General features: G+C 43.1%; 1 protein-coding gene and 1 non-coding gene across 3 annotated transcripts in view; both read right to left on the minus strand.

Moving 5' to 3' along the window:
• The window catches only part of cdk19 (cyclin dependent kinase 19), a 234,873-nt gene that overhangs the window by 198,348 nt on the left and 11,655 nt on the right, over positions 1–24,870 (minus strand). For both annotated transcript variants that reach the window (XM_080192907.1, XM_080192906.1), the window contains exon 2: positions 18,040–18,115. In XM_080192907.1, coding sequence (XP_080049033.1) covers positions 18,040–18,115 — 76 coding nt within the window. The remainder of the gene's footprint in view (positions 1–18,039; positions 18,116–24,870) is intronic.
• Positions 3,516–3,714, minus strand: LOC145345763 (U2 spliceosomal RNA). Its single transcript, XR_013887152.1, has one exon. It is a non-coding gene; the product is annotated as a U2 spliceosomal RNA (small nuclear RNA).

A 24,870-nucleotide genomic window follows, 5' to 3' on the forward strand; every position in this document is an offset into this window, starting at 1 on the left:
GTGGAGGAGGTGTTCTTACCTATTCTTACTGATTGCAATCTGTGGGTTAGGAATTCTAGGATCCAGTCGCAATGGGAGGAGCTGAGCCCTAGGCCACAGAACTTGGAGATGGGTTTTGTAGGAATAATGATGTTGCAGGCACAGCTGTCATCAATAAGTAGTCTGACATAAGTGTCTTTCTTATCCAAGTGTTCCAGGGTTGATTGTAGGTCCAGGAAGATGGCATCTGCTGTGGACCTGTTGCGGCTCCAGGCAATCTGAGAGGCTGGAGTTGATACATGCCATGACTAATATTTTAAAGCCCTTCATAACGATGGCTATCAGACTGTCCAGCCGATAGTCATTACGATATGTTGCCTGGCTTTTCTTTGGTACAGGGATGATGGTCACCTTCTTGATGCAGGTAGAGGCCTCAGATCAGTGTAAGGAGAAGTTAAAAACGTCTATGATTACCTCCTCCAGCTGGTCCTTGCAGGGTCTGAGTGCTCGTCCAGGTATCCCATCTGGGCCAGTCACTTTCTGTAGGTTGACTTTCAAGGAGGCTGATCTGATGTCTGCTATGGTGACCTCAGATACCAGTCTGGCTGAGGCTTACAGGACAGAAGATGTGGTCTTGCTGCCCTCTTGCTCAAAATGGACATAGAATGTGTTGTGCTCATCGGGGAGGGATGCATTGTTGCCAGCGATTCAACATGCCTTCATCTTGTGGCCTGTTATGCCTTGCAAATCTTGCCATAATCAATGGGACTCTAGCTTGGTCCAGTTCTGTCTCTTGGCATCTTTGATGGTTCTCCATAGATCTGGATTACTTGTATAGGTCAGGGTTACCTGGCTTGAATGCCTCAGACCTGGACTTCAGCAAACAACGGACATCCCTATTCATCTATGGTTTCCGATTTGGAAACACGGATTTGCTTCTTTGGCACATAGTCTTCTAGACTCCTACTAATGAAGTCTGTTACTTGTGGCATAATAAGAAGTCTCACATCACTGGGTTAAAGTCCAACAGATTTATTTGGTATCATGAACTTTCAAAGCACTGCTCCTTCATCAGGTGAGTCCACCTCATGCTGCGGTATACTCAATCAGGTTAGTTGCTGAGTTCTTAAATATTGGCCAGTCTCAGAACTCAGGTGCGACTCTCACATAAGAACATAAGAAATAGGAGCAGGAGTAGGCCATCTAGCCCCTCGAGCCTGCCCCGCCACCCAATAAGATCATGGCTGATCTGTCGTGGCTCAGTTCCACTTACCCACCCTCTCCCCGTAACCCTTAATCCCCTTGCCTATCAAAAACCTATCAACCCGCGTCTTAAATATATTTAGCGAGGCAGCCTCCACCACTTCAACGGGCAGAGAATTCCAGAGGTTCACCACCCTTTGAGTGAAGAAGTTCCTCCTCAACTCCGTTCTAAACCGACCCCCCCTTATCTTGAGGCTGTGCCCTCTAGTCCTACTGTCCTTTCTGAGTGGGAAGAGCCTCTCCACCTCTATCCTATCCATCCCATTCATCATCTTATATGTCTCAATGAGATCTCCCCTCATTCTTCTAAACTCTAACGAGTACAAGTCTCGTTTATTCAGCCTCTCCTCATAGTTCAACCCCCTCAACTCCGGCATCAGCCTAGTAAACCTCCTCTGCACTCCCTCCAAGGCCAAAATATCCTTGCGTAAGTGCGGCGCCCAAAACTGCACACAGTACTCCAGCTGCGGCCTCACCAGTGCCCTGTACAGTTGCAGCAAGACCTCCCTACTTTTATATTCAATCCCCCTCGCTATGAAGGCCAGCATCCCATTCGCCTTCCTGACCACCTGCTGCACCTGCAGGCTGGGTTTTTGAGACTCATGCACAAGGACCTCGAGGTCCCTCTGCACCATCGCATGCTGCAGTTCTTCGCCATGTAAGTAATAGTCCTTCCTAACATTATTCCTACCAAAGTGGACAACTTCACACTTGACAACATTAAATTCCATTTGCCAGTTCCTGGCCCATTCGCCCAGCCTATCTAGATCCTTCTGCAGACTTTCCACGCCCTCTACACAATTTGCCGTTCCACCAATCTTGGTGTCATCAGCAAATTTCGACACCATACACTCGGTTCCCTCCTCCAGATCATCTATATAAATGGTAAATAGCTGAGGCCCCAGCACCGACCCCTGGGGCACTCCACTAGTCACCAACCGCCAATCTGAATAGCACCCATTGACTCCCACTCTCTGCCTCCTATTTGACAGCCTCACCACAGCAGTTGGTATAATTTGAGTTCAATAAAAATCTGGAATTAAAGGTCGAATGACGACCATGATACCAGAAACGCCTCTACTTTCTCAGCAGACTAAGGAAATTTAGCATGTCAGCTATGACTCTCACCAACTTTTACAGATGTACCATAGAAAGCATTCTTACTGGTTGTATCACAGCTTGATATGACTCCTGCTCTGCCCAAGCCCATAAGAAACTATAAAAGGTTGTGAATATAACCCAATCCATCACACAAACCAGTCTCTGATCCACTGATTGTCTACACTTCCCACTGCCTCGGCAAAGCAGCCAGCATAATTAATGATTCCACACACCCGACCACACACATTCTTTTTTCCACCTTCTTCCTTCAGGAAAAAGATACAAAAGTCTGAGGTCACTTATTAATCAACTCAAGAATAGCTTCTTTCCTGTTGCTATCAGACTTTTGAATGAACTTACCTTGCATTAAGTTGATCTTTCTCTGCATCCTAGCTATGACATTCTGCACTACATTCTACACTGACATCCTAGCACTACATTCTGCACTCTCTTGATATGCTTTGTCTGTATAGCACACAAGAAAATACTTTTCACTGTATGTTTATACATGTGACAATAATAAATCAAATTAAATCAAATGTTGTAAAAACCCATTTGCTTCACTCATGCCCTTTAGGGAAGATCTGTCATCTTTATCTAGTCTGGTCTATATGTGAGTCCAGATCCACAGCAATGTGACTGACTCTTAACACCTTCTAAAAGTTAAAAGTCAATTCAGGATGGATGATAAATGCTGGCCCAGACAGCAACACCCAGATCCCATGAATGAATAAAGAAAAGAGCAAATTGAGTAGAATTATCTTTTCTCTTGAGTTTAAAAGAATGAGAGGTGATCTCATTAAGATGTTTGACAAGGTAGATGCTCAGACACTGTTTTATTTGGCAGAAAGTCTGGAACTAGCTCTATTTATTTAGTTTAAGACTGAAATAAGGAGAATTTCTTCAGCCAGTAGGCTATGAGTTGTTTGAATTCTCTACCTCAGGGAGCGGCGGATGATCAGTTGATGAGTGTTTATTCAGGACAAAAATCAGTAGATTTCTGGGCACCAAGTATATCACAGAATTTGGGGACAGGGTAAAAAAGTGAAACTGATGTAATTTTTTTTTGTTTACTTTATTCCAATCAAATTAAAGCCAATTCAAAATCCCAACAAGTTGGGACATTCCCGATCCAAGCTGACAAGACAGGGCTCTGACCACCTGTCTTGGGCTTGATCTACATGATCCAAGCTGATTGGAGTAGGTATAGCTCCTCCTCCAAGACTTGATCTTATTTGCATCTTAACCAAAAGGCCAAGATGCCGCTTTAAAAAATTGCTTTAAATGAAGCTAAATTGTAACCTAATGACTTCAACCAAGCGCAGCATGTTGATACTACACTTGATCTTAGCCAAAAGGCCGAGAAGCGATCACTTTTCTCTAGGAAAAAACACTAGAAATGATCCCTAGGAACGATCTTACTGAAAGGTGGAGCAAATTCCAGCTCATTTGTCCTAATATTCTGATGTTGTATGTTCTTACACAACAGAGTAGATAATGGGAGGTAATTAGGAGAGCCCACTGGAGTGGGAAGGGTGGGTGGGCAAGCAGGAGAATCAAACTGGAAGCCACGCATTTGACTCTTCACTATAGGAAAATAGTTCCATATTTAGTGAGTAGTAGGAAGAGGCCAACACAGGAAACTCACCTACCAGTAGCAGGACAACCATTAGGCTCATCAAATGATTAATTTAAAACAATTTTTTTCTGAGCCCACGGGGTTTAAAGATGGTTCATGATTATACCAAACTCACATGGGTTTTCCACGCCTCAAGAAAACTATCCAATAAACACTGTAGCGGAGCCAGCGGCCTGCCAGCAGACCCTCTCTCGAGGAACTCAATGCCCAATTGATCCTCTCTCCCTGTTTGGGCTCTAGTGATGATTCCTCATGAAGGGCTCAGAGTAGGACTCAGTGAGTAGCCAGCAGTTCACAGGGACAGAATTTCCAACCTTATTGTGAAGGAAGACTTGTCTGATTATCTAATAATTGTGTCAGGCCTCTGAGAGAAAAGTGAGGTGCCTGCAGGATACCCATCACCAACACTAACTGTTCATCAAAAGTGTTATTCTCCAGCAAAAGTTGATATCTTCAAGTGTATCATGATTACTACAATTGGTTAATTTGTGCTTTCAATTCCAGTGAAATTGAAACAGACAATGTATTTGTAGTAATAGTTAGCACTATGATTATAAGAGAAATTTTCAAGAAGGCTTCATGGGACTGTAAGCTTCAAAGTACTTCAAATAAGACTTCCAGAATGGTTCTCCAAAAATCTTTAAGACTGGTATTGCCTTGCTCGTTTTAAGAGCAGCCTATGATTTCTCGCCTCTCGTGATCTTATTGGCACCAGAAATCTGGTGGGTGTGAGGCTAACCTCAATACTGAAATGCCGTTTAAAATATTAAAGCGAGAACACGATGGAATTGTTCAGGTTCACTTGCCTCTGTTGCCTCACCAGTGAAGGCTCTCTCCGGCAAGGATCATGAAAAGTCCCATCAATGGGAAACCATTCATGATGGCCTTACTGGTAGAGCTGGAAGCATTGAGGCCCCCCTGGGAGGTCGGGAGCAGAGGGGAGGTGCCTCTTGGGTAGTGCCAGCCTGGCACCCTGGCACTGCCCAATGGGCACCCTGGTACTGCCAGCCTGGTACCCTGGCAATCCCCACCAGGGGTGGGCCTGGGGAGGGGGGCATGTCTGCTGCGCACTCTACAACGGTGATCATGGGGATGGCAGGGGGGTGTGATGGTTTCAACCACAATCAGTCCGGGGAGGGTGGTGATTGGTCCAGGTGTGGGGGTGGCAATCGGCTGCGGTGCCATGAGATAATGGAAGGACAGGGGAGGTTGATGGGCAATGGAGACCAGCTATAGCTGGGGGAGGCAGTGACAAGTTCCTGTACTTTGGGCACAGAAATCTGCATTTGTGCAAATGTGCTCTCTGGTACTATCAGCTGGTTTTCAGATGACTTAGGCCCTGCCCACTCCCCCTGCCAGCGGATTCTAAGTTTGGCAACATTTTTTTGCTAAAGTCAGATTAGATTTGATTTTTAAGTTGCCCAAAAAGGGCGCAAATTTCTCCCATTTTCACACTCATTCAGGACTGAGAATATTTTTGGTAAGTTCGTCCTGCCAAGTGTGGAGGCATGTGGGGCCACCTGTTGGATCGATTACAGCCAACATTTCTGAATACACATGGATGAATTCCCAGCTTGAGTAAATCAATGGCATCTTCAGGAATCATTTCTGTTATCAATCATTTTCAATCTGTGCAAAATCAGGTGGTCAATTCACAAGATTTGGCTTCAATTGCAGTCAGAATAGATTTCTTAGAGAAATCCCCTTTTCCTGGTTGCTTCATCCCTTCAATAATGGTCAACAGCTTTTATATATCACCATGCGATGCAATATATAATTGTATAAGGAATGGAGCAGGTGGAACAAAGTAGAAGGTCAATGATAGATGGCTTCTAAGAGAGCTTGCAACAAAAGTGTGAAGAGCACTACACAGAGGGATTATTAATGGTACTGTGAACAACTATGGAAGTCAGTGGGACCAAAAAAATTTAAAAAGGGTCAAGAAGGAAGAGAAAGGTCAGTCTAAAGTTGTTGAACTCAAGGTTGAGTCCTGAGGGCTGTACGGTGTCAAATCAAAAATGAGTTGCTGTATTTCCAGCTTGTGTTGGGCTTCACTGAGGCATTGCAGCCGGCCAAGATTGGGCATGAGAACAAGAGAGAGGGCAAAATGCAGAGTTGAAATGGCAAGTGTTATGAATCTAGAGATCATCCTTGCAGACTGAGCAAAGGTGTTCCTAGATAAAATTTTGTTAGGTCAGGATGTTAAGGAATATACAGCATAGGTGGATAAATGGATTTGAAGTAGAGATAAGCCACGATAAACTGAATAATCGAACAGGTGTGAAAGACTGAATGGCTTACTCCATTTATGTACAGTTGAATGCTTCTCAAATGGTTTCAAAACAGACAGATGAATGGACTTCAAATTTTCACCAATGGGGCCTTTGTGACGACAAGTATCCTTGCAGAAAATAGACAGCCTAGAGCTCTTTTGTCAAGTTCTTACTTCCCAGCTTATGCTCATTACCTTCCCCTTTATATATAATAGATTTAAACTAAATTTGCCTTACAATTTTTAATATTAAAATATTCCAGAATGTACTCACAAACTGGACAGTATTCATCTTTCCTATGGAAAATGCTAACAAAATATGCCCCAAAGCTGTGCAATTGGTAGAAAAGGGATAAATTTACCAACTCTAGGCACATTCAATCATTTACACTTTTCTAACCAAGATATGGGATACAGAAAGATCACTTAATACCATCACTTGCACTAAAGGACAAACATTGTTGATGGAAAAACGTTAAGCTCCCAAAATACACAAACTCTGTGTACAGCAAGCATGGCATGCAAGGTCTATTCATTTCTGTAAATATAGACAGGTGTAAAAACACTACAGGGATCAAAATGTGACAAATTCTGATATTACTGAAGAAGCAAAAGAGTAAAATGTGTTGGAATGGATATAGAGAGCGCTCCATATTTTGCACTTTTAAATCATTGCAGCTTCTTTATTTGGCTTCTCACATTTTACTTGGGGCTATCACAATGCTGATTGACCACTCATTGAGGGCGACACAGTGGCCCTCAATGGGTGCCTCACAGCGCGAGGGACCCAGGTTCGATTCCCGGCTTAAGTAACTGTCTGCACATTCTCCCTGTATCTGTGTGGATTTTCTCCGTGTACTCTGGTTTCCTCCCACAGTCCAAAGGATGTACTGGTTAGGTGCACTGGCCGTGCTAAAATCTCCCTCAGTGTACTTGAACAGGCACTGGAATGTGGCAATTAGAGGATTTTCACAGCAACTTCATTGCAGTGTTAATGTAAGCCTACGTGTGACAATAATAAATAAATAAAGCTCCATCTCCTCTGTCAGCAGCTCATCCTTCTTCCAATCCTGCTGCATTCAGTTTCTTGCCACTGCGCCTTTCCATCTGGCCTTAGACCAAATGCACTAGTGGTAATTTACCAAAATTCGCTGGACTCTGGGGTAGTTCCCGCAGATTGGAAAACAGCAAATGTGATGCCACTGTTTAAAAAAGGAGGTAATCAAAAGGCAGGTAACTATAGGCTGGTTAGCTTAACTTCTGTAGTAGAGAAAATACTTGAATCTATCATCAAGGAAGAAATAGCAAGACACCTGGATATAAACTGTTCCACTGATAAGACACAGCATGGGTTCATAAAGGGCAGGTCATATTTGACTAATTTGGTGGAATTCTTTCAGAACATTACATGTGCAGTGGTCAATGGGGAACCTGTGGATGTGATGTATCTGGATTTCCAGAAGGCATTTCACAAGGTGCTGCACCAAAGACTGCTACATAAGATAAAGGTGCACAATGTTACGGATAATGTATTAGCATGGATAGAGGATTGGTTAACTAACAGAAAGCAAAGAGTGGGGGTAAAAGGGTATTTTTCTGGTTGGCAATCAGTGACTAGTAGTGTGCCTCAGGGATCAGTGTTGGGACCACAACTGTTTACAATTTACATAGATGATTTGGAGTTGGGGACTAAGTATAGTGTGTCAAAATTCGCAGATGACACTAAGTTGAGTGAAACAGCAAAGGGTACAGAGGACGCTAAGAGTCTGCAAAGGGATATAGATAATCTAAGTGAGTGGGCGAGAGTCTGGCAGATGAGTACAATGTTGGTTATTGTGTGGTCATCTATTTTGGTGGGAATAACAGCAAAATGGACTATTATTTAAATGGTAAAAAATTGCAGCATGCTGTTGTGCAGAGGGACCTGGGTGTACTTGTGCAGAAATCCCAAGGAGTTGGTTTGCAGATGCAGCAAGTAATTAAGAAGGCAAATGGAATTTTGTCCTTCATTGTTAGAGGGATGGAGTTTAAAAACAGATTATGTTGCAGCTGTGTAAGGTGCTGGTGAAGCCACACCTGGAGTACTGTGTATAGCTTTGGTCTCCTTACTTGAGAAAGGATATACTGGCACTGGAGGTGGTGCAGAGGAGATTCACTAGGTAGATTCCAGAGTTGAGAGGGTTGGCTTATGAGGAGAGACTGAGTAGACTGGGGCTGTACTCATTGGAATTCAGAAAAATGAGGGGAGATCTTACAGAAACATAAAAGATTATGAAGGGAATAGATAAGATAGAAGCAGGGAAGTTGTTTCCATTGGCAGGTGAAACTAGAACTAGGGGGCATGGCCTCAAAATAAGGGGAAGCAGATTTAGGACTGTATTGAGGAGGAACTTCTTCACACAAAGGGTTGTGAATCTGTGGAATGCCCTGTCCAGTGAAGCAGTTGAGGCTTCATTAAGGCAAGGATAGATAAATTTTTGAACAGTAAAGGAATTAAGGGTTATGGTGAGCAGGCAGGTTCATGGAGCTGAGTCCACAAAAAGATCAGCCAAGATCTTATTGAATGGCAGAGCAGGCTCAAGGGGCCAGATAGCCTACTCCTACTCCTAGTTTATATATCCTTATTATGGTCTTCTTCTTCCTGACAATCCTATCTCTATCACTTGCCTCACCATATTTCCCCTCTCTCTTCACAACTGATGAACAGGCCATTTCAATCCTTTTTAGCTACTTTCTTTGATGTTTCCACTTTCTTCACCAATTTTCTTAATCAAATCTACGACCAGGCTGAACCATTTTTCCATGGTGTTGATCATCACAGCTTCTACTTCTCTTAGCTATCTCTCCATCTGCTCTCTGGATTTCCCCTTCACTTGCACATCTTGAGCTTCCATCAGCACTCTATGTTGGGTAGTCAGTGCCTTGCTTGGGAAGATTTGCAGTTTTTTGCATCCTTTCCATGTTATTTTCTAACCATGATGTAGTCCAGCTGGTTGTTGACATTTCGCCTCTTTTTTTTCCACAAAATCATGCACAAAGTATTTCTAAAGCTTGTATCTCCTGTCTTAACTTTGCTAGAACTCCAAAAAAGACATATAACATCAAAGACAACATCCATTCATGCTATTCTTCCACAGTCTCCCCATTCGAGTTATAGCAGATTGGGTGAAACCAAAGGAAGTTTTCACTCATGTTACTTAAAAATGTAGCATGAAATATAACTAATGGCTAATACACCAACAATAATACACCATGAATGCACAAATTTAAGCTTTTTGTAGATCAAGTGATTCAGATTTCCTTGTCTCAATGAAAGATTGTAAATGCACATATTCACTTTGGTCACATTTTAGTTTTCAATCTGCCTTCAATGATGTTTAAATTAAATTTCTATTTACCATTTTACACTTAGAAGAACGTACATGCTTGGATGCCCAACTAATGTTATCCCTTCTCGGCGTAATTGCCATTGCATTTATGAATAGAGTTGAGCAAACCTTTAGGAGATTTGCCAAATCAATTGAACAGTTTGACAGTACCACTGGACACTGAAACAGATAGCATTGCTTATGTGATGAAACACATACCCAGTGAGTAGCTGTCCAGCATATTCTATATCCATAAGTTTTTAAAGCAGCACTAGCTCCAATATAGATTGCTTATATTGGCAATTCACTGCAAATTATCATCTTGATCATAATGAAGAATGATACAGCTGCATCTTATTTAATTTGTACGTTTGTGCCATTCAGCAGAAGAATTCAGGTTAAGTACAGTACAGCCAGATTCAGAGTTCCATTGTAATCTGCTCTGCCCCAAACTATTTACTATAACCAGAATCCTCTGCTCTCACCCATGGTTAGAGTCATAGAGGTTTACAGCATGGGAACTGGCCCTTTGGTCCAACTTGTCAATGCCGTCTCTTTTTTTTAAGCACAAAGCTAGTCCCAATTGCCCGCATTTGGCCCATATCCCTCTACACCCATCTTACCATGTAACTGTCTAAACACTTTTTAAAAGACAAAATTGTACCCACCTCTACCACTGCCTCTGGCAGCTTGTCCCAGACACTCACCACTCTCTGTGTGAAAAAATTACCCCCCTGCATCCTTCAGTATCTCTCCCCTCTCACCTCAAACCTTTGCCCTCTAGTTTTAGATTCCCCTATCTTTGGGAAAAGATATTGACTATCTAGCTGATCTGTGCCCCTCATTATTTTATAGACCTCTAGAAGATCACCCAGGGTTGGGATTCTCTGGTCCTGCTGCAGTGAATGGAGTTTTGGCAGAACACCAAATTCTCCATTCTCGCTCACAGCGGTGCCAACTTATGCAACACGTAAGCAAACTAGTGTGGATTGACAGTGCCTACATTACTTTGATGAGAACTCTTAACAGCCAAAAGAAGGAATAAACTTTCATTCCATCAGTCTGGGCTAGATATAATCCTCAGGTTCCAGAGATGAGACAACCATTTGGCAATGCTGTATACACTATAAAGTAATAATTGTATATACTATAAGGTATAAATGCAGTATTATAGCCAATACACATATAAGAAACCAAAATAGGCTGTAGAATCCCTAATATGTTTCACAGTATAGGATATCACTTGGCTTTGGAGGCCCCCCGCCAAATGTTAAGGCATAAAGATCTTCAGGAATGTGTGAATAAGGCTCAGCTTTACTCTATACAATAATAGTTTTCAGTGCATTAAAAGCTGACTGAGCTCCAACAACAAGCAGTGATTGTACTGCTAGACACCATGTGACTAACTAGCATAAATAGCATTGATATGAAACTGAATCACTTGAGATAATATTACATGTCAATAAACTGGTCAAATTTTTTAGATGTTATTGCCAGAAGAGAAACAAAAAATCAAACTGAAGGCTGTTTTCTAAACAGACTGGATTCAAATTTCTCAGACAGAAGTAATTAGACCATAAATCAAAATTCAGTAACAGGGCAATTATACCACTCCATTTTGAGTCAGAAAAACAATTAATTATTGGGGGTGGGAAGACAAATCTTGAGAAGCTTCCAAAGGACAGGAACAAGTACATTGGCTGGAAATCTGAACAGCTTCCCTTGTATAAGTACATTTATTGCACTCAGTTTTAAAATTATTTTAGAAGTTTCTTCGATTTTCTCGCAATCTGCTTACTATAAGTTATATTTTATAGACTATTTCCACATTGCCCTATGTTTAAAGTACAACAGATTAATGCAGTGAAACAGAAACATCATGACTCTGTTCCAGGTACCATCAGTCTGTAAATACTGAAAAATAGAAAACAGTGTTCTAATCGGGCAGAAAACAAATCATTCATTGGAAACTGAACCATACACAAAAGATACAAGCAATAATAAAAAGATTCTCACTAAGAGCTCAGATAGTAAAGGATCAACTTTGTCCTGATATCTCAGAAAATGCTTGAAACTAAGGTGAGCTAAAGTTACGCCCCTTGCTCCATACAAAAAAAGCTTGCCTATGGGAAATTGAATCTATAATTAGTCTCTGCATGTGCCTCTGGGGAGTCAGTAAGGGAACAGCAAGGCAAAAGTCAGCCTTTGTATACACTCCAGATATTATCCAGTGATGTGCTCATGATAAAATACTGACACTCAATTTTGGAATTACATATGAAAACCATTGACACAAGTGGAGTATCAAGGCATGACTAATGCTCCAGAAAGAGTTAGTGATTTCATGAGAGGAAAGGGAAAATACATTGATATTTTTGATTGAAATCCCACTATAGGGATCCATGCACAAAATACTGGGGGCAGCATGGTGGTTAGCGTGCTGCCTCAGCACCAGGAACCCAGTTTCAATTCTGGCCTTGAGTCACTGTCTGTGTGGTGTTTGCACATTCTCTCCATGTCTGTGTGGGTTTCCTCCAGGTGCTCCAGTTTCCTCCCACAGTCCAAAGATGTGCAGGTTATGTTGATTGGCCATATTAAATTACTCTTAGTGTCAGGGGATTAGCAGGGTAATTATATGGGACTATGGGAATACGCGTGGATAGAGGATTGGTTGTCAAATAGGACGCAGAGAGTGGGTGTTAATGGGTGCTATTCGGATTGGCGGTTGGTGACTAGTGGAGTGCCCCAGGGGTTGGTGCTGGGGCCTCATCATACAGATGATCTGGAGGAGGGAACTGAGTGTATGGTGTCGAAATTTGCTGATGACACCAAGATTGGTGGAACGGCAAATTGCGCGGAGGGTGTGGAGAGTCTGCAGAAGGATCTAGATAGGCTGGGCGAATGGGCCAGGAACTGGCAAATGGAATTTAATGTTGGCAAGTGCGAGGTGGTCCACTTTGGTAGGAATAATGGTAGGAAGGACTATTACTTACAGGGCGAAAAACTGCAGCAGGCGACGGTGCAGAGGGACCTCGGGGTCCTTGTGCATGAGTCGCAAAAACCCAGCTTGCAGGTGCAGCAGGTGGTCAGGAAGGCTAATGGGATGCTGGCCTTCATAGCGAGGGGGATTGAATATAAAAGTAGGGAGGTCTTGCTGCAGCTGTATAGGGCATTGGTGAGGCTGCAGCTGGAGTACTGTGTGCAGTTTTGGTTGCCGCACTTACGCAAGGATATTTTGGCCTTGGAGGGAGTGCAGAGGAGGTTTACTAGGCTGATACCAGAGTTGAGGGGGTTGAGCTATGAGGAGAGGCTGAATAAACTAGGCTCGTACTCGTTAGAGTTTAGAAGAATGAGGGGAGATCTCATTGAGACATATAAGATGATGAATGGGATGGATAGGATAGAGGTGGAGAGACTCTTCCCGCTCAGAAAGGACAGTAGGACTAGGGGGCACAGCCTCAAGATAAAGGGGGGGCGGTTTAGAACGGAGTTGAGGAGGAACTTCTTCACTCAAAGGGTGGTGAATCTCTGGAATTCTCTGCCCGTTGAAGTGGTGGAGGCTGCCTCGCTAAATATTTTTAAGACGCGGGTTGATGGGTTTTTGATAAGCGAGGGGATTAAGGGTTATGGGGAGAGGGCGGGAATGTGGAACTGAGCCACGGCAGATCAGCCATGATCTTATTGAATGGCGGGGCAGGCTCGAAGGGCCAGATGGCCTACTCCTGCTCCTATTTCTTATGTTCTTATGTCCTGGGTGGGATTGTGGTCGGTGCAGACGTGATGGGCCGAATGGCCTGTTTCTACACCGTAGAGATTCTACGGCTGACATGCTAATACTGCACTGAGAGTGTGTCACTTTTCAAATGTTGAATCGAGGCCCCAATTGCCCTCCCAGTAGATCTAAATGATTTCATGGAACAATAGGTCTTAGAATCGCAAGGGTAACAAAGGAAATGAAAAAATGCTTCTGATTATGATGGTCAATAAAGTCAGCTTCTATTGCCAATTTTAAATTTTTTTTAAGACTTTACTTTTAAATTTGTGATGGAGGGAGATGGATCGATGGGAGGAAGCAAAATCCAGAAACGTTTATAAAAGAGACATAAAATGTTTTAAATTTTGAACATCACTAAAATCCCTACCAAAATAAACAAGCAAATTGGTAAATTGCAAACGAACCAAAGGCTGCCATTTTTGGAACGGAATAGTGCCCAGTCTATCTCAAATTATCCTTGAAAGGCAAATTTGAAAAATTTGAACAATAGATTAAAGGAAGCCCTTTTACAGCATGGCTAGGTAAATAGTACTTTCCACTAACAGGATGCTGCTGTCCATCCAAAAAGCTGCAATTGACCAATATCAAATATGAATTTTGGCGCTGTTGCGATGCCAGAATTAATTGCATCAAGCGGCTTGTTTTTACGGTTATTCATATAGGCAGAGTACAGACTGTAATAAACCAGCCATGCTCGTGACAGCTACTTCTTTCTGAATCTACCCTGTCTAACCCTGTTAGAATTTTATAAGTTTCTATAAGATCTCCTCTCACTCTTCTAAGCTCCAGTGAATATAACCCTAACCAACTTAGTCTTTCCTCATATGATCAGCTGGTAAACCTTTGCTAGACTCTCTCTGTAACAAGGACATCCTTCCTCAGATAAGGACACCAAAACTGCACACAATACTCCAGGTGTGCGGCCTCACCAACGCCCTACACAATTGCAGCAAAACAATCCTATCCCTATTTTCAAATCCTCTCACTATGAAGGCCAACATACCATTTGCCTTCTTTACTGCCTGTTGTACCTGCATGCTTACTTTTAGTGACTGATGCACGAAGACATCAAAGTCTCACTCAGCATCCACCTCTCTCAATTTACACCCATTTAAGTAATAATCTGTCTTCCTAATATTACTGCCAAAGTGGACAACCTCACACTTATCCACATTATACTTCATCTGCCATGCAGATGCCCACACACTCAGCTTGTCCAAATCAAGCTGAAGCATCTCTGCATCCTTCTTACAGCTCACTCTCCCACACAACTTTGTATCACCTGCAAATTTGGAGACAATACATTCAGTTCCCTCTTCCAAATCATTAATATATAATGTGACCAGTTGGGATTCCAGCACAGGTCCCTGCAGAACCCCACTAGTCACTGACTGCCAATCAGAAAAAAACGATTTATGCCAACTCTTTGCTTCCTATCTGCTTACCAGTTTTCTATCCATTTCAAGATCTTACCTGCAATCCCACGTGCTAACTTTACATAGTAGTCTGTTATGTGAGACCTTGTCAAAAGCCTTCTGAAAGCCTAAGAAAATCACATCCACTGGTTCTCCTCAGTCAACTCTTTTACTCATTTGTGGTACACGGGTGTTGCTGGCTGGCATTCATTGCCCATCCCTAGTTGCCCAAGGGCAGTCAAGAGTCAACCACATTGCTATGGCTCTGGAGCCACATATAGGCCAGAGCAGGTAAGGATGGCAAATTTCCTTCCTTAAAGAACATTAGTGAACCAGATGGGTTTTTTCCAACAATTGATATGGTTTAATGATCATCAGTAGGTTCTTAATTCCAGATTTTTCCTTATTGAATTCAAGTGCCACCGTCTGTGGTGAGATTTGAACTTGTGTCCCCAGAACATTAGCTGAGTTTCTGGATTAATAGTCCAGTGATAATAGCACTGGACAATCATCTTACCCATGAACATCCTCAAAGAATTCGATTTCCCTTTTGTAAATCCATACTGACTTTGTCTTTTTATTCCACTGCGTTCCAAATGCCGAGTTATGAAATCCTAGGTAATGGACTCTAACAACTTTCCCAGTACTGATGTTAGGGGCTCACTGGTCCATAGTTTCCTGTTTTCTCTCTACCTCCCTTTCTGAATAGCGGGTTTACATTGGCTACCCTCCAAACTGTAGGAACTATTCCAGAGTCCAAAGAATTTTGGAAAATAATCACCAATGGATCTACTATTTCCAGGACCATTTCCTTAAGCACTCTAGGATAAAGATTATCAGGACCTGGAGATTTATCTGTCATCAATTTCCCCAAAACCATTAGTAGATTAATGCTGATTTCCTTCAGCTCCTCACCAAGGAGCAAACTGGCAAAGCCCAAGGAGCACCTTGGCACTGTCCACCAGGCATCGGGGGGGGGGCAGGGGGCAAGTCCCGCTACCACAGGGTCACTGGAAGATGGAGGGAATGGGTTGATCAGTGCTTGCCATATGGGCGATGTATGAGGGTTGGCCAGCGATCGGGAGGTTGGCAGTGCAGGGCCAGAGCTCATGCACTGACCTCCGCGCTGACAGATCGGTGCATGTGCAGTAGCCTGCTCAGCACTACGGTGCTGGCATCTCCAACGCGAACAGGTTCCACCCCCTGATTTTCAGAGTGAATCACGCTAGCGCATTCTGCAGTGCTCAGAGTATGGGAAATTCATTCTGAAAGTCACACTTAAAAAAATCAGCAGGAGTTACTCCAGTTTTACTTATAATATTTTGGGAGAATCATCTCCATGGCGGGTTGGTCAGATGGGCAGATCAGTGGCAGATGGAACTTAATTCTGAAAAGTGCAAGCTGATGCACTTTGGAAGGAGTAACAAGACAAGGGAGTACTCAATAAATGACAGGGCATTAGGAAGCTCAGAGGAACTAGAGGGACTTTCAGATACTTCTCCACAGACTGATGAAGGCAACAGGACTGGTTAATAAACTAGTTAAAGCACTATACAGGAATCTTGCCTTTACCAGTTCTAGCATAACAGGGAGGTTATGTTGGTGTTTTACAAACCTTTGGTCACAGTTGGAGTACTGTGTGCAGTTCTGGTTACCTCACTATAGGAAGATGCAATTGTACTAGAAAGCGTGCAGCGGAGATTCACCAGGAGTTTGCCCATGATAGAGCATTTGAGCTATGAAGAGACACTGGGCAGCTTTGGGTTGTTTCCTTTAGGGCAGAGATGATGGAGAGGGGACCTGATTGTATAAGATTATGGGGGGTATGGACATGGTGGACAGGAGGCAGCTGTACACCTTAGTTGAAGAGTCAATAATGAGGGGGAAAATTTTAAGCTGGGGGGCAGGAGGTTTAGACAGGATTTAATGAAAACATTTTTCACCCAGAGGGTGGTGGGAGTCTGGAATACACTGCCTGGGAGTAAAGGCAAGAAACCTCACAACCTTTAAAAAGTACAAGGATGAGCACTTGAAATATCATAAAATTCAAGGCTATGGGCCAAGTGCTGGAAAGTGTGATTGGTGTAGATTTAGTGCGGTTTTGTCAGTGCAAACTCAATAGGCCATGGGCCTCTTCTGTACTGTACCTAGTCATATCAGCAAACTGGAAGTTGATTGAAAAATCCTAGTTGGTCTCCTTCATGCCTGCTTAACAAGGTTCTTAATTGCTCCCCACTCATGGAAGCACGTGGCCTACCAGTGGTTATGTGAAGAAAGCAGGATTAGGTTATTCAGTTGGACAATCAGCCATGATTGTGATGAATGGCGGGGCAGTCTCGAAGGGCTAAATAGCCTCCTCCTGCTTCTATCTTCTATGTTTCTATGTTTCAGCACCGCAAACTTGCATCAGCCAAAATGGCTGATGATAGGATTACCATCTGCAAGTTCCCCTCCAAGCCACTCACCATCCTGATTTGGAAATATATCACCATTCCTTCACAGTCGCTGGGTCAAAATCCCCTTCCTAACGGTATTGTGGGTCGATCCACAGAACTTGGACTGCAGCAATTCAAGAAGGCAGCTCACCACCACCTTCTCAAGAGAAATTAGGATGGGCAATAAATGCTGGCCAGCTGGACACCCATGTCCCATGAATGAATGAAAAAAGGGCTGAGGAAGCCGGCACACCTACAGGCTTGTAATTTTCCGGTCCTATCACCCTCTTTTCCCAACATGGACGTGGGCTGAAGATTGAGCCCTAGATGCATGCAGTTATATGAAGATGAAGGAAGAACAATGCAAGCTTGTTTGAGCAATTCTGAAGTTTTATACATTTCTTCATATTTTACAAAAACTCACATGATACAGAGATCCTCACAAAGGTTCAGGACAATGCAAAAAACAATAGAACAGGAAAACCATATTGTCACCTTTCTCACTTCAAAACACGTATAGTGCAAGATAATAATGTTGGCTTATGGGAATTAACCAGATGAAATAATTTGATATACTGAAAGCAAAAGTACAGAACCCAGCTATTGCATACAATCTGCTACTATTTAGTGTTAACATTAATTTCACAAATGTGGATTAATACTGAAGTAATTGCCCAGTTCAATCAAGATTATACATCCCTCCATCCTAGCATAAAAATAATTTCTGGCACAGGCCATGAGAAAAAGGTTTTACAAAAATATGTAAACTTTAAGTCCATCTTGTAAACTTACAGCAATCTCTCTGCATGCAGACATGGAGATACCAGTGCCTTCGATTTGTTTAAGAGCATACTCTTTCTCATCATTCCTGTCAGAGAAAATAGAAAATTCAAATATTCTGAAATGCAAAGCAACACCTTTTCTGAAAATAATAACTAAATGAACAGTAGTCCCAAACAAACATGAGAGCTCAAAAATTAGATTTAAATTGCAACTTAGTAATTATGGAGGTAAAGTAAAACCTTCAAGCTGAGAACTTGAAATTAAAAACCCAAAGAGCTAGAATAGTTAAAGGATAGCGTCCATCAGAAATAAAAAAAATCTTAGGGAGAATGAAAGAATGTTGGAGATACAAAACTACTACTTTATCTTGCTGTTCACAACGGTCAGAAAAATGTAAAAGTACGAAAGAAATATAAATGAAGCATTTATAAAGAAAAATACAGATAAAGAAGTTTTCTTAAAAAAGCCAATGCAACTCAAATTAGAAAATATATTCAGCCCTAACAACAGGTATCCTAGAAAGTGAAATAAATTATGATTTAACAGAAGCTCTGGTCACAATCTTTGAAACATCCTCCGCTGGAAATATTAAACCACAGAATTACAAAGTTACCAAATCTGTTTAAGAAGGAAGAAAGAAATATAAACTTTTAGACCAGACAGCCTAATATTGATACTGCAAAAATTTGGCTTGGACTTATTTTGTATGATAGAGAAAGGAATAAAGTAGTGTCTTGAGGTATTAGGAGCACATAGGCTATTATATAACATGATTTGTGATCTTTTGTGCTTGTTTTGGAGCTCTGGCATTTGATGCACCCAAGAACTATAGATGCATACTGAAGAGACTATTGCACAATCACACTTGTTTAGTTTACATTAGGGCAGTTGCATTGAGCTTCTAAATGATATGAATTCTTATAGGGTGTTGGATACTGTTTGGTCAGTCTCCATGCAATCTTAGTCTTAAATAGATTAACTGTATGTATATATTAACTACAAGAACTACGTACACATTACACAGTAAAGGGTTCAAGCTATGAGCTGTCTCCATGCTTGTTTGTGCTCACAGCGCTGTCCCCTAGGTGTGGGTCACAAGGAACTTCTTCACTCAAAGCGTGGTCAATCTCTGGAATTCTCTGCCCGTTGCAGTGGTGGAGGCTACCTCGCTAAATATATTTAAGTCACGGGTAGATAGGTTTTTGACAGACAAGGGAATTAAGGGTTATGGGGAGAAAGCGGGAAAGTGGAACGGATCCACTTCAGATCAGCCATGATCTTATTGAATGGCGGAACAGGCTCGAAGGGCTAGATGGCCTACTCCTGCTCCTATTTCTTATGTTCTTATATCATTGTGCGGGTAGTACTGTACTTAATAGCATGTTAACCCTACTTGTACAAGACCCTTATACTACAGGAATCAGCTTGCTGACTGGCATGAAATACATCTGCACTCAGAATCCAGGTTATTTAGAAGCACACAGTGGAGTCAGTGGCATAGTGGTAACATTGCCCAGGCAATGCACTGGAGACACGGGTTCCAATCCCATTATGGATCCCAGCTGAAGGAAATTAAGTTCAATTAATAAATCTGAAATTAGAAGTTTGCCTCAGTGATGGTGACTATGATAGGTATCATGGATTGTTGTAATACTGGCCTGGTTCACAATGTCCTTTAGAGAAGGAAATCTGCCATCCTCATCAGATTTTTTAAATTCATTTATGGATTGTGGGTGTCATTGGCTCTGCCACCACTTATTGCCCATCCCTAGCTGCCCTTCAGAAGGTAGTGGTGAGCTGTCTTCTTGAACTGCTGCAGTCCCTAAGCTATAGATACACCACAGTGCTGTTAGGGAGGAATTTCCAGGATTTTGAACCAGCAACCATGAAGGAACAGCGATATATTTCTAAGTCAGGATGGTGAGTGACTTGGAGGGGAACTTCTAGGTGGTGGTGTTCCCAGCTATCTTCTAGTCTTGTCTTTCAAGATGGTAATGCTCATGGGTTTGGAAAGTGCTGGCTAAGGAGCCTTGCTGAGTTCCTGCAGTGCATCTTGTAGACAATACACATGGTCACTTTTGTCAATGGTGGAGGGATTGAACATTTGTGGAATGGGTAGCAATTAAACAGGCTGCTTTGTCCTGGATAGTGTCAAGCTTTTTGAGTGTTGTTGGAGTTGTACTCATTCAGGCGAGTGAAGAGCATTCCATTACACTCCTAACCGTGTCTTTTAGATGGTGGGCAGGCTTTGAGGAGTCATGAGTTATTCATCACAGGATTCCTAGCCTTTAATCAGCTCTGGTAGCCACGTTATTTATATGGCTAGTCCAGTTAGTTTCTGGTCAGTGGTAACCCCCACTGACAGTGGGGAATTTAGTGATGGTTAGATCCTGTCTTGTTGGAGATGGTCATTACCTGGCACTTGTGTGATGCAAATGATACTTGCCACTTTTCAGCCCAAGCCTGGATATTGTCCAGGTCTTGCTGCATTTGGACAAGGACTGCTTCAGTATCTATGGGGCAGCACAGTAGCACAGTGATTAGCACTGCTGTTTCGTAGCGCCAGGGACCCGGGTTCAATTCCCGGCTTGTGTCACTGTCTACGTGGAGTTTGCATATTCTCCCTGTGTCTGCGTGGGTTTCCTTTGGGTGCTCCAGTTTCCTCCCACATTCTGAAAGACATACTGGTCAGGTGCACTGACACAAACAGGCACCAGACAGTGGCAACTAGGAGAATTTCACAGTAGCTTCATTGCAATGTTAATATAAGTTTTACCTGTGACTAATAAATAAATAAATAAATAAAGGAATGGTGATGAATGATACTGAACATTATTTGGTCATCAGCAAACCACCCCACTTCTGACCTTATGATGGAAGAAAGGTCAGTGATGAAGCAGCTGAAGATGGTTGGGCCTCAAACACCATCTGAGGTGATGTCCTAGAGCTGAGATGATTGATCTCCAACCATCACAACCATTTTCCTTTGAGCTGGGTATGATTCCAACCAGGAGAGGTTTTTTTCGATTCCCACTGGCTCCAGTTTTGCTGGGGCTCCTTGATGCTGTACTCAATCAAATGCTGCTTTGTTGTCAAGGGCAGTTAGTCTCACCTCACCTCCGACATTCAGCTTTTTTGTCCATGTGTGAATAAAGACTGTAATGAGGTCAGGAGCTGACTGACCCTGGCGGAACACAAACTGAGTGTCCATGTGAGTAAGTGTTGCTTGATAGCACTGTTGATGACCCCTTCCATTACTTTACTAATGATTGAAAGTAGACTGATGGGGCAGTAATTGACTGGGTTGGATCTGTCATGTTTCTTGTGAACACAATATACCTGGGCAATTTTACCCATTGCTGGGTAGATGCCAGTATTGTAGGCCTACGTGGCTGACTTTTAAATGGCCTAGCAAGAATGAAATCAGACAGACCATCCAGCAATGATGTAGGCATTCAGCCCTGTTAACCCTGCAAAGTCCTCCCTATTAATATCCAGGAGCTTGTGAAAACTGTGCCACAGACGGGTCAAGCAACAATAATATTCACAGAATCATATCTTACAGGGACACTAGCAGGATTTTCCACTTGCCCCATGGCATGTTCCATGGCAGTGGAGGCATTCCACCATTGGCTGGTGGAGGGATCAGGGGTTTCCTGTTATATAGTACCTCTGCTGTCAGGAAACCTGTGGTAGGGTTTTGCCATTGACAGGACCAGAAGATCCCACCACTGTCAAAGGGATTTCCTATTGTATGCGCCCCTGCTGCCTGTCTGGGAGATGCACGGGAGTAGTTTGTAATGAGGGAACCGGACGATTCTGCAGAGAAAAATGGCTGGAACATTCTGACCAATGTCCCAAACACCATCACCACCATCCCTGAGCATGTCCTGACTGACCGGCAGGACACACCCATCAGAGTTGGCAGCACAGTGAGATAGTCAGGAGGGAGATTTATTTTAATGAATTTTTACTGCCTCTGGGCATCACTAGCCAGGCCAGCATTTATTGCCCATCCTTAATTGCCCTGAGTACATTGCTGTGGGTCTGGAATCACATGTAGGCCAGACCTGGTAAGGACAGCAGATTTCTTTCCGAAAGAACATTAGCGAACCATTATTTTTACAACAATTAACAATGGTTTTGTGGTCATCATTAGATTTTTAATTCCAGATTTTTCATATCGAATACAAATTTTACCATCTGCAATGACCCAGCCCCTGGGTCTCTGGATTACTAGTGCAGTGACAATACCACCATGCCACTGCCTTTCTAGTTGACTCTTAAGCCCCATTGATCTCATGGCATCAAGTCAAAGATGGCCAACAAAACATGACAAAATTCCTACTGCAGACACCACAAACCACCCCCCCAACCCCCCACCACCCCCAATGAGCTGATGAATAAGTACTCCTTCATGATGAAATTGGAAGCAGTATTGATGCCAAAAAACAGAATGTATTCTGGGTGGCACAATGTCCACCACCAAGAGTGGCTCAGTAACACCACTACAAATTAAGCTAAAGAATTAAAAAGACATAGCTGCTAGACTTGGTCCATGGAAGATGATGAGGGAACTAAGAGGAAAACCCATCTTGACCTTCACCTCTCTAATCTACCTGTCACAGATGCATCTTTCTGTCACATTATTGATAGGAGCGACCACCTTGTGGAGACAACATCCTATTTTCACATTGAGAATACTCTCCATTATGTTGGCACTACCACTGAAATGAGTTAGATTTTAGACAGATCTAATATGAGGTGCTGTGTCAGGACAAAAATACAAAAGTTTGAGGTCACATACCAACCGACTCAAGAACAGCTTCTTCCCAGCTGCCATCAGACTTTTGAATGGAGCTACCTTATATCAAGTTGATCTTTCTCTACACCCTTGCTATGACTGTAACACTACATTCTGCACCCTCTCCTTCTCTATGTATGGTATGCTTTGTCTGTATAGCTTTGACAAACAAATTTTAAATTTGTTCATGGGATATGGGCATTGCCCATCCCTGAGGGCATTTAAGAGTCAACCACATTGCTGTGGATCTGGAGTCACAACGTAGACCAGGCCAGGTAAGGATGGCAGACTTCCTTCCCTAAAGGATATTAGTGAACCAGGTGGATTTTTACGCCAGACAGTGGCAACTAGGAGAATTTCACAGCGATAGTGTCGGCAATAATCTGCAATAGTGTCATAGTCATCAACAGGCTTCTAACTCCAGATCTTTATTGAATTCAAGTTTCACCATCTGCCATGATGGGATTCAAACCCAGGTCCCCAGACATTAACCTGGGTCTCTGGATTAATAGTCCAGTGGCAATGCCACTGCACCCTGTCTCCCCACTTTTCAGTGTATACTAATATATTTGACAAGAATAAATCAAATTAAATTGAATGTCAAGAGACAATGATTAGTTTTCTCTTGTTGGAGATGGTCATTGCTTGGTATTAATGTTGCACAAATATTACTTGCCACTTGTCAACCAAAACCTGGATAATGTCCTGGTCTTGCTGCATTTGGATCTGGAGCGCTTGAGTGTCTGAGGCGTCACAAATGGTGTCGAACATTGTGGGATCATCAGCGAACATCCCCACTTCTATTTTATGATGTAAGGAAGGTAATTGATGAAGCAGCTGAGGACGTTTGTGCCTGGGACACTACCCTGAGGAACTCCTGCAGTGATGTCCTAGAGCTGAGATGACTGATCTCCACACCCATCTTCCTTTGTCCTGGTATGCCTCCATCCAGTAGAGAGCTTTTTCCAAATTCCTGTTGACCGCAATTTTGCTGAGGCTTCTTGATGCCACCCTCACTCAAACGCAGCTTATGGTATAAGAACATAAGAACATAAGAAATAGGAGGAGTAGGCCATCTAGCCTTTCGAGCCTGCCCCGCCATTCAATAAGATCATGGCTGATCTGTCGTGGCTCAGTTCCACTTTCCCGCCCTCTCCCCATAACCCTTAATCCCCTCGCTTATCAAAAACCCATCAACCCGCGTCTTAAAAATATTAAGCGAGGCAGCCTCCACCACCTCAACGGGCAGAGAATTCCAGAGATTCACCACCCTTTGGGTGAAGAAGTTCCTCCTCAACTCCGTTCTAAACCGCCCCCCCTTTATCTTGAGGCTGTGCCCCCTAGTCCTACTGTCCATCCCGTTCATCATCTTATATGTCTCAATGAGATCTCCCCTCATTCTTCTAAACTCTAACGAGTACAAGTCTAGTTTATTCAGCCTCTCCTCATAGCTCAACCCCCTCAACTCCAGTATCAGCCTAGTAAACCTCCTCTGCACTCCCTCCAAGGCCAAAATATCCTTGCGTAAGTGCGGCAACCAAAACTGCACACAGTACTCCAGCTGCGGCCTCACCAGTGCCCTATACAGCTGCAGCAAGACCTCCCTACTTTTATATTCAATCCCCCTCGCTATGAAGGCCAGCATCCCATTCGCCTTCCTGACCACCTGCTGCACCTGCAGGCTGGGTTTTTGAGACTCATGCACAAGGATCCCGAAGTCTCTCTGCACCGTCGCCTGCTGCAGTTTTTCGCCACGTAAGTAATAGTCCTTCCCACCATTATTCCTACCAAAGTGGACCACCTCGCACTTGCCAACATTAAATTCCATTTGCCAGTTCCTGGCCCATTCGCCCAGCCTATCTAGATCCTTCTGCAGACTCTCCACACCCTCCGCGCAATTTGCTGTTCCACCAATCTTGGTGTCATCAGCAAATTTCGACACCATACACTCGGTTCCCTCCTCCAGATCATCTATATAAATGGTAAATAGCTGAGGCCCCAGCACCGACCCCTGGGGCACTCCACTAGTCACCAAC

The sequence above is a fragment of the Carcharhinus amblyrhynchos genome, chromosome 7 (genome assembly GCF_965287045.1).
Source record: "Carcharhinus amblyrhynchos chromosome 7, sCarAmb.v2.hapA, whole genome shotgun sequence".
NCBI classification, from domain to species: domain Eukaryota; kingdom Metazoa; phylum Chordata; class Chondrichthyes; order Carcharhiniformes; family Carcharhinidae; genus Carcharhinus; species Carcharhinus amblyrhynchos.